Raw genomic sequence first — 14,240 nt, 5'->3', positions numbered from 1 at the left:
ATATAGGAGCCGTGACCAGGGGGGGCTTTTGCCCAGGTTCGCCTGGTGCGCCAGTTGCGACCCTATCTGGACCGAGATTTATTTATTTATTTATTTATTTATTTATTTATTTATTTATTTATTTATTTATTTATTTATTTATTTATTTATTTATGGGATTTATATCCCGCCCTATCTCCCAAAGGACTCAGGGCGGCTAACAACAAAACATATAATAAGTACAGAAATTAAGATAAAAATAAAATTAAAATCATCTGTGCAATAAATTAAAATTAAAAACTAAAAATAAATTAAAAATTGTAAATATAATTAATTAAAATGCTTGTCAGTCCAGGTCAGCCTGGTGGAATAGGAGTGTTTTGAGGCCGTGGCGAAAGGATTGGAGATTTTGGGCCATCCGAAGCTCAGGGGGGAGCTGATTCCATAGGACTGGCGCTCCCACAGAGAAGGCCCTCCCCCTGGGGGTTGCCAGCCGACATTGCCTAGCTGACAGTACCCTGAGGAGGCCTTCTCTGTGTGAGCGTACTGGGCGATGGGAATTCGTTCCCGGCAGCAGATGGTCCTGCAAGTATCCCGGGCCTAAGCCATGTAGGGCTTTAAAGGTAAGTACCAGCACCTTAAATCTCACCCGGAGGGCAACCGGTAGCCAATGCAGCTCACGCAGGAGGGGTGTAATATGGGAGTATCGGGGTGCTCCCATCACTACCCGTGCAGCTGCACTCTACACCAGCTGAAGCCTCTGGGTGGTCTTCAAGGGCAGCCCCATGTAGAGAGCATTACAGTAGTCTATACGGGAGGGAACGAGTGCGTGGGTGACTGTACGTAGGGCATCTCAGTCCAGAAAGGGGCGCAATTGGTATATTAGGCGAATCTGGGCAAATGCCCCCCTAGCCACGACTCCAATATGAGTTGTCCTACGCACAGTCACTCATGCGCTCATGACCTCCCATCTAGACTACTGCAAAGCTCTCTACATGGGGCTGCCCTTGAGGACCACTCGGAGGCTTCAGCTGGTGCAGAATGCGGACGCACGAGTTGTGATGGGGGTTTCCCAATACTCCCATGTAACACTTCTACTCCGCGAGCTGCGTTGGCTTCCGGTTGCCCTCTGGGTGAGATTCAAGGTGCTGGTGATGACCTATAAAGCCCTGAATGGCTTGGGTCCGGGATATCTGAGGGAACACCTGCTTCCGACATCAAGCTCCCTTCATCCAGTGCGCTCCCACAGGGAGGGTCTTCTCAGGGTGCCACCGATAAAAGACTGTCGGCGGATAACACCCAGGGGAAGGGCCTTCTCTGTGGGTGCGCCTGCCCTCTGGAACCAGCTGCCCATGGAGCTTAGGACTGCCCCCGACCTTTGCACATTTCTCCGGGACCTGAAGACCTGGCTCTTTGAGCTTTCCGGCCCAGGCTGAGAATTTAATCTTTTTTTAATTTGTTTTTAACTTTTGTACTGGTTGTTTTAAATGCCCTGTAAACCACCCTGAGTCCTTCGGGAAAGGGCGGTATATAAATTTAATAAAATAAATATGCACTCTGGACCAGGGTGTATGTGTCTCTTCCCATTTGTGGACTGGAGCATGGGGTTGCTCAGGTTGTGTAGCACCCTGCTACTAACCCTTCTATTTCTTTATCTAGGCCTGGCCACCATAGATATCTCCTGGCCAGAGCCTTTATCCTTATGATCCCTGGGTGGCCCTCGTGCAGGAAGACCAAAACCTTTTCTCTTAACCCCTGGGGTTTGATTACCCGCCCCCCCACACAATAGGCAGCCTTTGTGGGTAAACAGTTCGTGTCTTCTAGTGAAATATGCTGAGAACTCTTGACCAGGTGATTTGTCCTGCCACCCCGTGCTCACTGCAGGTAACCAATCACTTTAAACCTAGGCTTCCCACTGGTACGGTTATAGCCCGGAGCTGTCAAACCTGTTTGAACCAGGCTTTCCTGCCAATTGCAGTTATAGCCTGGAGCTGTCCAGCTCCGAGCCTCCTGCTGTGCTGACAGCTCGTGTATGCTAGCTGCATACACTACACTTCCCTTCCTTCCATCCCCTCTCTCTTTCCCTTCCTTCCCTCCCATCTCCCCCTCCCTCCTCTTCACTCCCTCCCCTCCTCCCTCCCTCCCTTCTTTGGGAGCTTGAGGTTGCTGAGGCCAGTAAATACTTGCTGCAAGGAAAGCAATTGGGATGCGCAGGAGAGGGAATTGGCATTTCTCAGCATGGCCCGATCTCACGCTCCTACAATGTCTCCCGCTCAGTTTCAGCTTGCTTTCTGTTGCAGAAAGCAAACTGAAACAAAGAGAGGGAGACTGTCAGGAGTGCAAGATCACCGATCTCGCACTCCTGCAATCTCTCCCGCTCGGTTTCAGCTTGCTTTCTGTTGCAGAAAGCAAACTGAAACAAAGAGAGGGAGACTGTCAGGAGTGCGAGATCAGCGCATGATGAGAAATCCCGATCTCGAGCTCCTCGTCCCAATTGCTTGCCTTGCTGCAAGGAAAGCAATTGGGACATGCAGGAGAGGGAATCGGCATTTCTCAGCAGGGCCCAATCTCATGCTCCTGCAATCTCTCCTGCTCAATTTCAGCTTGCTTTCTGTTGCAGAATGCAAACTGAAACAAAGAGAGGGAGACTGTCAGGAGCGCAAGATCAGCGCATGATGAGAAATGCCAATCTTGTGCTCCTGGCAATCTCCCTTGATTTCTACTTGTGAAGTTCGGGGCCAGCCTTACGGAGTTGTCAGAGCTCCCATTGGCCCGGGAGCATACATACAGGGCTGCTGATCACCTGACAACTCCGTACCACCAGCCCCGACCTCCATCAATGGGCTCCAGTCGGCAGAGGTCAGGGCCAGCTGTACAGAGTCACCAACAGTGGGGGGGAGGAAGCCAGGTGGGTGCATTTTTCCCTCCACATTCTGATGGATTCGCCTACGTTGGCGCAGATCAGAAAGAAAACGTGGGTCTTGATTCCCACCTCCTGCTGCGGGATGAGTCCTCGGGGACTCATTGCCGCTTTGCTTTCCCCTCCATAAAGAACATCAGGAAGAGAAGAGGGGGGAAAGAAAAGAAGATGGACACATGCCTGCCGAGGATTTCTCTGTCCCCTTCAGGCTCAGGCTTGCTTCTGGGAGAAGGTTGCTGACAATCAGTCCAAGGGGAGGGTGGGGCATCACTCTGCGCCTGCGCTCTTCATGCACCCTGATAGGTTCCTGCAAGCAGCATGTTTTCCAACAGCAAGTGAGCTGGTAAGGAGCAGGGGGAGGGGGGAGGCAGCGGGGAGGAGGCAGCAGGGGGAGAGGGGAAGGTGGGGGGGAGGAAGGCAACGTCACGTACCACCAGCCAGGTGCTCGCATACCACCAGTGGTACGCATACCACCGGTTGAAAAGCCCTAAAATATGGGAACTGAAGAAAAATGGATAACAAAATGTATAGTTACTTACTACATATGGAATTAGAGGAGGAACAAGTGAAAGAGACAATGATAAAATGGATAAGGAATTTTGGATATACGATTGAATTAGATAGATGGCAGCAACTATGGGAAAGAAACTATAAACTGACAATGGCGACAGAGTATAAAGAAAATATGTACAAAATGTTTTATAGATGGCACATGTCTCCAGAAAGGTTAGCTAAAATGTTTAAGACAGATCTATGAAATGTTGGAAGTGCCATCAAATACCAGGTTCTTTTTATCATATGTGGTGGACGTGTGTAGAAGCTAAAACTTATTGGAATATAATTAGAACATGGATAGAAAAGATGATACAACAATGTATAGAACTAAGACCAGAAATATTCCTGTTGGGTGTTTTACCAGAGAAATATAATAAAGAGAAAATGTATTTGATTATCCATATAGTCACTGCAGCTAGGATTGTGTTTGCACAAAATTGGAGAGCACTGAAAGCACCCCCCCAGAGGGAGAGGTGATTGAGAAAATATTGGAATGTGCGGAAATGAACAGATTAACAATGATAATTAAAGATAAGACAGAGTCAGTATTATGAAATTTGGAGAAATTTTTATGATTGGGTGAAAATGAGAATATGGTTAAAAGATAGCTAACACTAATTTAGATGGAAGAAAAAGGAGGAGATAAGGACCCAGGCGACACAGTATTGAATAACCGGAGGTTGTATAAATATTTATAGAACTATATACCAAGAAGGCCAGATAAATAGAAGTATTAACGCAATAGAAAATTAATCTTACTATATTTAATATACATATTGAAAATTTAGGGAGAGGAGTTGCTTGGACATCACCCCTGAATTGTATCTGAAGAGGAATGAGAGGGAAGAAAGGAGAGGAGAGAGAGAAGAGAGTAAAGGAGGAGGGAAGGAAGTAGGAGGAGAAGAGGAGGAAAAGTGGAGAGAAATGGGAGGGGAGTGGTGAAGGAAAGAGGAGAGGAGAGGAAGAAGAGGGAAGTAGGGAAGAAAGAGAAAAAAGGGAGAAAAAAGGTAGAGAAGAGGGAAGAGAGAGAAGGAGTGTGGATACAGTGAAAGGGGAAATGGACGAGCAACACCAAAATCTATGTGTATGTATTTATTTTATTAAGAGTATCTGATAGATAAGAATGTAAAAAGAATGTATGTTAACACTTGATAAAATATTACGGTATATTTGTTGATATGTATGGGGGAGAGTTGGAAAAAATAAAAAAAAAATTAAAAAAAGATGTGTATTTTGAATATTAGATCTTGTGATGAATGGTGATAGAGGAATTGGGAGTATATTAAAAATCTTGGGAATGATAAATATCAAACGTTAAATTTAAATGTTAGTGGAAATTAAAACTGGAAAAACTTATTAGATCATTGATTGTCTAAAAGATTCTATGCTAAAACTAGAATATATATAAACTGAAAACTATTAATATATGTAAGAAAAGTTATTTTCTATGTGATGGATAGAATAAAACTTGTTTTAATTCTACAATAGACAGTATATAAAAAAGGTAAAGGTTCCCCCACACACGTGTGCTAGTCGTTTCCAACTCTACAGGTACCGTTTCAAAGCCAAAGAGCCATACATGAAGGGAAAAAAGAGAGGAAATTTTTATGGTAGCAATTTGAAATCTGTACTAATGATATCTGTATGTAATTGAATTATTACAACCCAGCCACCACGTTGCTTTTCACATATGTGAATGTAATATTAGAAAATCAATTAAATTTGTAAAAAAAAATACAGAGAGAAAAAGAAAAAAAACAACTTCTTTACCCTGTTTTTTGGGCAGACAAACAGAGTGAGGGTTATTTTCCTTTTGGTGGCTTATTTTAAGCAGAATTTCTAGCAGAATTTTAAATTCTTTTCTCTTTAGATTAGAGACAATTAACAGTCACATTTACCTCACACACAAAGACTTTGACACACATACACACAAAAAGACAAGGTAAAGAGAGCAGAAAAGGGAAACAGAATTCTTTAGTTTTACACATCCTGGTCATTCCCACCATAAATCTCAGTTAACTCAAATAAGGAAAGGCACAATTCTTAAATATAACACATGGTTGCATAGAAACAGAGAGAGAATCACTATTTCTATATTTTAATTTCTTTTTAAGTACCTTTATTTAGCCAAATTGGTTTCCCAGCAAAGCCCTGAGCAAAGTCCATTTTTTTTACACAAATCTTCCACCTTTTTCTTTTTCATACCTGCCTGGACACGTAATTGCCTCCTGTCACAGGTGTCAAGCAAGTCTTCCAATGGGGAGCCTACCATGGCCTTCAAGCTACAGCTTCCCATATTTCCCTATTCCTAATGTAGGGATTCACTTTGTCTCCACCAGGCCCCAGCAAATTTTGGGCTTCCTAGTGAAGCCCCTCAACCCGTCTACAGTTTTCAGACTAAAAAGGGTCTGGGAGGACTCTGCTTCCCTTTACAGAGTATGGACCCCTCCTCCAAGGGAACTCTGCCATCAATTTTCAGACCAAAAAGGGGTCCAGGAGGACTCCAGCTGCTCCCCACAGTGAGTATGGGAACCTCCTTTCCTGGCCTTTTCCTTTTCCCACCTGCAGTTTTCGGACTCACTAAAGTCTGGGACTACCTCCGCTTGCTTCCTAGATACCTGTTTTTTCAGGGCTTTGCTTAAAGGGCCTTATCAGCTGGTTGCCCAAATCCTATTCTCTCATTCATTTTTCCATTCCATCTCACACAGCCTCTATCTTTTCCCTAACAAAAGATCCTGTGCTCTGACACTTAAACAGACCCTTTCTGCAATTAGGAAAAGTCAGAGGGAGCAAAATCCAACTGTGATTGGGAAAAGGGTCTTCTCACTCACACACAGACAGACACACATTTCCTTTGCTCCCCTGAGCTTTAAAAGTTAAAAATTAGAGGTACCCACCTTCTTTCCAAAGCAGTCCTTGAGCTCAAACTCAAAACTCCCTTTTACCACCCTTGATCCACATGGCCAGGGTCTGGGAAACCCATCCACAGACACAAGGGGTCTGCTGCTGACAAGATGGGGCTTACCAGTCTTAGTCCATTGGAGAGGTTAGCTTGGAATCCCATCTGGGATGCCAAATTATTGAAAGAAAAGTCTTCTTCAGGGTCCAGTCCAAGCTGGGAATAAACAATATGGTGACTGCTTTAGAGAGAAGGTTGTAGTTTATTGAACAGGCGAGCCAGACAGAAAGATGGCTCTGGAAGAAAAGAGAGCACATGTAGTAGGGAGTGGATTTTTATACCTTATTGAGCTTTTGTTTGGAGTTGTTCCTGTGGCATGAACTTTGACCCGAGTCTGAGTGTGACTTTCTGGTATTCTGATGGTGGTGGATTAATCCTATTATGCCCCTAAGGTCATATCCTGCTTTCCTGGGGCTGTGGCTGATGACTGTTGGATTTTTGGTGTGAGGGATTGTTGACTCTAGGAGTTTCCTAGCTCCAATCTTTCTGACAAGATTGTCACATCTGCATTTTTACAGACCTTGTTTCTGTTTTGGGCAGAGAGAATTGGGGGGGGAGTTTGTGCCTTTAATTTTTTGGGGGAAATATATTCTGCCTTTTTAATATTTCCCAAAATATTTCTTTGTCTGGATTCGTCCCACAGCAGTATAAAGTAAAACAAAGGACTTGAAAAATCCTTCATAGACATACTGTATATTTCTCAAGTGCATATTGTCACTGCTTTGTGAATATAACGTAAATCACAACCTAGTATGACTAAAACTAAAGCTCATAAGGAAAGACAGAAAAAATTATCTGTTATTCACTATGATAAGGCAGATTGGGGAGTACTTTGTCTTTCAATTTCTACAAGAGCATTTTCAGCACATGGTAATAAATATTGCAGTCAATTCTACCTATCATAATTCAGTAGCTATGTCCCAATCTTTAGGACATGGAAGACAGCAAGGAGGCAATAGAAATTCCCTTGCCAGCATGATGAAGATGATACAATTGGCCACAGAAGTTCATCATTTAGACATTTCAGAACAACTATTTTGTTCACCAGATATTAATCAACAACCTTGACAATCTTGTTCTTATATTTCAGGAGGTGATGAGGAATTTGGTTAAGAGATATGTGGCAGCAATGATAAGAGATGCTAAAACTGAAGAGGGACTAACAGAAGAGAATTTTAAGGTAACTGCTTTAATAACAAAGAATCACAAACTCTACAGTAAAAATATAATATAGTACATCTTTCTGGAAGTTAAAGATGCATATGGGATAAATTTCATTTGTCATATCCACTTATACTAAATCTCGACACCGTTATACAATTCAAGGCATTAATTGAAACCCTACATCAGGGGCAGTGGTGGGATTCAGCCAGTTCGGCAGAACCAGTAGCTAATGTTTTGTTGTCCAGGCCCTGGATGGACTTCTGGAAGCAGCATCCACACAGAGAACTGGTTGTCCACCTATTTGAATTCCACCACTGATCAGGGGTCTCCAACCTTTTTCAATTGGTGGCCCAATAGGAGAGGAAGGGGCAGGCATCTTACGTGCACATGCGCAAATGTGAATGTGGCCACACATGTATGTGTGCACACAAACAGGGCTGTGAGCATGCGTGCAAGGCTCTCAGCGACAACAGTGCCTGTGTGAGGCTTGTGGCGCCACTGCCAAGCTTGCAGCGATGCTACCACCAGCATGAGGATCGCACCACGGCCTGCAGCAATGCCACCTCAGTATGAGGATTGTGCTGCCGCCCCCACACAAGGATCACTCCACAGCCCTGGCGCAAGGATTGCACCCCCACCCCCACACAAGGGTTACACCATGGCCTGCAGTGATGCCACCCCGACGCAATGCCCGCACTGCCACTCCACACAAAGATTGTACCACGGCCCACCTGCTGCTTACAGCACTGCTGCCACCCATGCAACTTTTGTGGCAATGCCGCCACCTTTGTGTGGCATGCCACCTGATGCTTTGTGGTGCTGCTGTCCCCACACAAGGCTTGTGGCAATGCTGCTTCCCACGCGATACTCGCAGCACTGCCACTGCCCACACAACACTCATGGTAATGGTGGCATGGGGGGGTTGAGCATGTGCACACATGCATGCACTGCCCAGCTACTCACGTGGCCCAGCAGCCAAAAGGCCACAGCCCTGTAATGGACCACGGCCCATAGGTTGGAGACCTCAGCCCTACATGACTGGGACCTGATGATCTGAAGAACCCTTTTGTCCAGGAATGGGACAACACAACAGCCAGGTGTGCCTGGATGGGTGGGCATGGGCAGGTGGGCATGACTGGGTTGTGTTATAAAATGAATGAGTCAAACTCACTCAAGATAAGGTTTAAAAATAGTTCTTTTATTCTTGTGTTATTCGGACAGAAAACAAGGCAGGTGCTTAATCATAGTTGATTAATACATGTTACTTGTTTGTTATTTCATTTAGTTTGTTACAATAGTTTCCCAACTAGGTTAAACAACATTACTTTTTGCCAACTAGGCTAAACAAAGAATAATAAGCAACTGCCCAAGTAGGCTACCCAAAGATTGTGCCCAACTAAGCTAAATAAAGAACTATGCCCAAAAAGGCTAATCAAATTACTGTGCCCAACAAGGCTATTCAAATAACTGTGCCCAACAAGGCTATTCAAGTTACTGTACGTATTGCTGCCCAACTAGGCAACTCATTCACACAATCAATACTTACAAACACTCAACAACAGTTGGCCAGGCTGTGTTAGAGTGGGCTAGGAATTAGACTTTAGGGCAGTGATGGCGAACCTTTTAGAGACCGAGTGCCCAAACTGCAACCAAAACCCCAGTTATTAATTATCGGGTGGCCCACTGGGTGGGCATGGCCAGCTTGACATCACTCACATCAGGGGCACTTGGGTGGGCCTGGGCAGGACTGGGGCAGACGTGAAGGTCTCCATCAGAGGGGGTGGGTGGGACCGGGGCGAGCACCAGGGCATGGTCCACTGGAGGAGCCTCACTGAGCCTCAGGCAATGCAGGGGGCCTCTGCATTGGAGCTCTGGGCAGCAGAGGTCAAGCACCCAGCCCGGCCCTTGAGCTCCCATGGCACCAATCCAAGTAACCAATCCAAGTAAGCAGCAGGAAGGCTCCACTTTGCAAAAGAAGAGAGAGAGAGAGAGAGAGAAGATTCCAAATGTTCATCTGTATGGAAATTCATCTTTTCCATCTCCAAGTGTAGTGATGCAAATATAAAAGTTGGATTAATTGAATGAATAGGAAATTAGAATGTATATTTATTATAAGAAGCTATTTTGCTTTATTTATTGATAATTCATTTGTATTGAATTTAATATAGCCTGTACCGTAGGACCAATGGAGATGGATATTAATTTTAAATTAAAGAAAAACCCATCTCCATTGGTCCTTCAGTACAGGCCCAATCATTCTTTCCTGTTCTGCAATAAAGTAAATAACAATATGCATAAACCTGTACATATAAGGCTAGCTTAAGTGGCATCTGGTTTTTTAAAGAGTGTGTGTAAGGTAATGGTCCACTGGAGGAGCCTCACTGAGCCTCAGGCAATGCAGGGGGCCTCTGCATTGGAGCTCTGGGCAGCAGAGGTCAAGCACCCAGCCCGGCCCTTGAGCTCCCATGGCACCAATCCAAGACCCTTTGCTGGTCTTGGGAATCTTGACAATTCCAGATCTCACTTTCCCAAATTCCAAACTCACGCTGTCTTACGCTCGTCTTCCCAGTTTGGAGTTGGAGAAGGCAAGTGAGGGAAGTAGGCTGTGAAACACAATGAGGCTGTGAAACACAGAATGCACACACACACGCACAGAGAGAGAGAGAGAGAGAGAGAGAGAGAGAGAGAGAGAGAGAGAGAGAGAGAGAGCGCTTCCAATCTTGTGAGCAATTCCAACAGCTAAACTAACCTGAGAGAAATTCCAAATCTCCTCACCTTCCCAAACTCCAAACTGTCCTACGCTTGTCTTCCCATTTTGGAGTTGGAGAAGGCAAGCGAGGGAAGTAGGCTGTGAAACACAGAATTCTCTCTCTCTCTCTCTCTCTCTCTCTCTCTCTCTCTCTCTCTCTCTCTCTCTCTCTCTCTCTCACACACACACACACACACACAGAGAGAGAGAGAGAGAGAGGAGAGAGAGAGAGAGAGAGAGAGAGAGAGATAGGTTCCAATCTTGTGAGCAATTCCAATAGCTAAACTAGCCTGAGAGAAATTCCAAATCTTCTCTTGCTCCCTCGACAGCGTTAAAAGAAGAAACTGGAAACCCACCAAACCCAGGGAGGCTGGTGCAAGACAAGTACTTATTCATTCCTGCTTCTTTCCGCAGGCTGCAGAAAATGGGAGGAGGCAAGACACTGCCATGCACCATTTTAGACACACACACACACACACACACACACACACACACACACACACACACACACACACACACACATATATATATATATATATATATATATATATATATATATATATATATATATATATATATGAGAGAGAGAGAGAGAGAGAGAGAGAGAGAGAGAGAGAGAGAGAGAGAGAGATATATGAATTCACTGAATGAATAAGCGGGGAAAATGTAAGGTTGCTATTAAATCCCAACATGACTCCCATGGAAGATGCACAATGGAGGGGGGGGCGGCAGGGGTCTGCTGCTGTGCGGAGTAGGATTAGAGAGGGAGGGAGCGAGCCTCCCTCTTCCTCCTCCCAAACTCATTCATGATAAGGACCATAGCCTTGCCATGTGCTCCTTGCCGGCCCAGATCTAGGGCTGCAGAGCAATTTCGCGAAATCGCTCTTGAGGCTTACTTACCTGGACTCGTGCTGCAGCTGCCTCTACCATCCAGCCCAGATCTGCCCAGCTTTTGCAGCTGCTCCTTGACTCTCAGTTCAGAGAGAAAGAGAGCAAGAGCCAAGGAGCACGTGGATAGGGGGTGGGTTAGCCTGGCCCCGCCTCCCTCTTGTGTGATGGCCCGCATGCCCACAGGGATGGCTTCCCATGTGTGCCATAGTTTCCCCACTTCTGCTTTAGGGTGTCCCCTACTCCACAAGGAGGTCTCATGCTTCCAAAGTTCATCAGATTTTATTTCTCCTTTTATATCCAATTTATTTATTCCAAGTCTAAATTTATGACATGTCAGAAATGTTTCAGATGGTTCGCGTAACTCCTTTCCTTGTTCCATTATTTCTTGAAAAGTGCAGCATATTGCATTCCATACACCCACTCGATATACCAGCCGTTATCTGTTGCTCTCTCTCACACACACACACATCCATCCATCCACTCTGTACCTTGTCATGACATGCATTCCAGCAACATGAATTTCCTGAAGGGTTCATGAATAGGGTAAACATGGCTATTCTTTGGTTCTATTATAGACATGATTTTATATATTTTAATTTAATTTAATTTAATTTAATTTAATTATGGGACTTGTATGCCGCCCTATCTCCCGAAGGACTCAGGGCGGCTATCAACAATAAAACAACAATAAAAACAATGAATACAAATATTAGAAGAGATTAAATTTTACAAAGCCCCACTAAAAATCAATAAAAATTAAAACAAAATTTAAAACCCTGTCGTCAGTCCAGGTCGGCCAGTTGGAAAAGGTATGTCTTTAGGTCGTGACGAAAGGACCAGAGATAGATATATACTAGAGACTATATTCTATATAGATAGATAGATAGACAGATAAGGTAAAGGTAAAGGTTCCCCCGCACATATGTGCTAGTTGTTTCCAACTATAGGGGCCGGTGCTCATCTCCGTTTCAAAGCCAAAGAGCCAAAGAGCTTGTCCGAGGACGTCTCTGTGGTCATGTGGCCAGCATGACTAGACGCCAAAGGTGCATGGAACGCTGTTACCTTCCCACTTTAGTGGTCCCTATTTTTCTACTTGCATTTTTACATGCTTTCGAACTGCTAGTTTGGCAGAAGCTGGGACGAGTAACAGGCACTCACTGTGCTACGCAGCACTCGGGATTTGACCCGCCAAACTGCCGACCTTCTGATCGACAAGCTCAGCATCCTAACCCACTGAGCCACCATGTCCCTTTAGATAGGTAAAGGTAAAGGTTCCCCCACACATGCGTGCTAGTCTTTTCCGACTCTAGGGGCCGGTGCTCATCTCCGTTTCAAAGCCGAAGAGCCAGTGCTTGTCCAAGGATGTCTCCGTGGTCATGTGGCCAGCATGACTAGATGCCAAAGGCACACGGAACGCTGTTACCTTCCCACCCTAGTGGTCCCTATTTTTCTACTTGCATTTTTACGTGCTTTCGAACTGCTAGGTTGGCAGAAGCTGGGACGAGTAACAGGTGCTCACTCTGTTACGCGGCACTCGGGATTCGACCCGCCAAACTGCTGACCTTCTGATCAACAAGCTCAGCATCCTAACCCACTGAGCCACCTTTAGATAGACAGATATAAATTGTCGAAACCCTGTCCTTCTATGGGCATGGGGTTTCTTGTTCTTTTCTGGTTCTACCATTCTCCTGGGAGGGAGGGGGAAGCTTTGGGTTGCTGATGTGTATTTCTTTTGCTCTGTTCCTTACTCTGATGTTTCTCCATTGGGGTGAGATGGAATGTGCCATCTGCCTTATCTTTGAGTGCAGAAGAAGTGGCATAGAGAGACCAAACAGCCTTGGAAGCAGCGCCTTATCACCCCATTCCCACAGCTTTTTCACACTGTGGATTGGCTTGTTTGAACCGTCCATATCAACGGTCTTCAAACTTGGCCCTTTTATGACTTGTGGGCTTCAACGCCCAGAATTCCTCAGCCAGGCATAAAAGGGCCAAGTTTGAAGACCTCAGCCCAGATGGACAGTTGGGGTGAAGTTACTATTGATTCTTTTGACCTATTGATTTGTGCAGGAAACCCTCAGATCATGCCTTCTATTCCTGCTGTCAACATCTCTCAATAAAAGCTACTTTTGAAATGAGGTTCATTTCAAGAGTTCTGCTTTCTTGGGAGGACTGCTTGAGGCAGGTCCTTACATTAGGCAGGATCTGCAGGTTGGTCAACCCAGAGGGAAAAACCCTACCATGGGGACCGTGCAAATGATGTCAAACCATGGAGGTGAGAGAAGAGAAGGCAACCTTTGTGGGGAAGCTCCCCCCATGGATGGCCTGAGTGGGAGCAGCTCAGATTCCTACAGCTTTTCCAATGAAGCCGTGACCAGAGAGAGTTGGGATAAACCTAGATGGTTGATCGGCATTGGAAGGAAGGAAGAATGAGAGGCAAAAGCCAGGAAGGTGACCCTTAAGTATGGCAGCCACCAACCGGGGTGAAAGCAAGAGATGGAGAGTTTGCTCAACTTCAGTGAGGAGGACAATGAGAGCCCAGCCCAATCTGAATGCTTCCTCAAGCAAGCCATCAACCTGATGATGGAAGGTTTTAAGTCCCTTAAAGACGCCCTTGCCAGGACTCGATGGTGCCAGAGATGGTGGAGGAGGAATGCCAGGAGGGTGAGTTAGCTAACCCAGGTCCTTCTACCTGCATGTGAGAGGCTATGGAGGCCATGGCTGCAGCAGCCACCCCAGCGCAGATCACCCCAGCTGGGGGAGATGGGTGCTGAGCTGGACAAAGAAGAACCCACCAGGCCAGCTGACAGGTACCACTTTTGGGAGTGAAATATGATGGAGCATCTCAGCAACTGGGGGTTTTCCTAGCCCATGTCCTGAGCTACATGGAAGAATATGGACAAGACATTCCTAGCAAGGGTGAGAGTCATGACCATGGCCCTGGAGAGAGTGGTGGCTCAATGGATAATGACCTGCATAACGCTGATGCCCCCGAGCTCCAAAGCTTCAACCAAATTCATGGCTTC

General features: G+C 45.5%; 1 protein-coding gene across 1 annotated transcript in view; it reads left to right on the top strand.

Annotated features, from left to right (window-relative positions):
• TRPC4 (transient receptor potential cation channel subfamily C member 4) overlaps positions 1-14,240 on the top strand; it is a gene marked incomplete at both ends in the record, with an annotated part of 235,661 nt that overhangs the window by 193,613 nt on the left and 27,808 nt on the right. Inside the window, one exon of the mRNA XM_083354460.1 lies at positions 7,504-7,593. Coding sequence (XP_083210586.1) covers positions 7,504-7,593 — 90 coding nt within the window. The remainder of the gene's footprint in view (positions 1-7,503; positions 7,594-14,240) is intronic.

Source organism: Vipera ursinii, assembly GCF_947247035.1.
Source record: "Vipera ursinii genome assembly, chromosome: 2".
Classification (NCBI taxonomy): domain Eukaryota; kingdom Metazoa; phylum Chordata; class Lepidosauria; order Squamata; family Viperidae; genus Vipera; species Vipera ursinii.
This window is presented reverse-complemented; position numbering and strand designations above follow the sequence as displayed.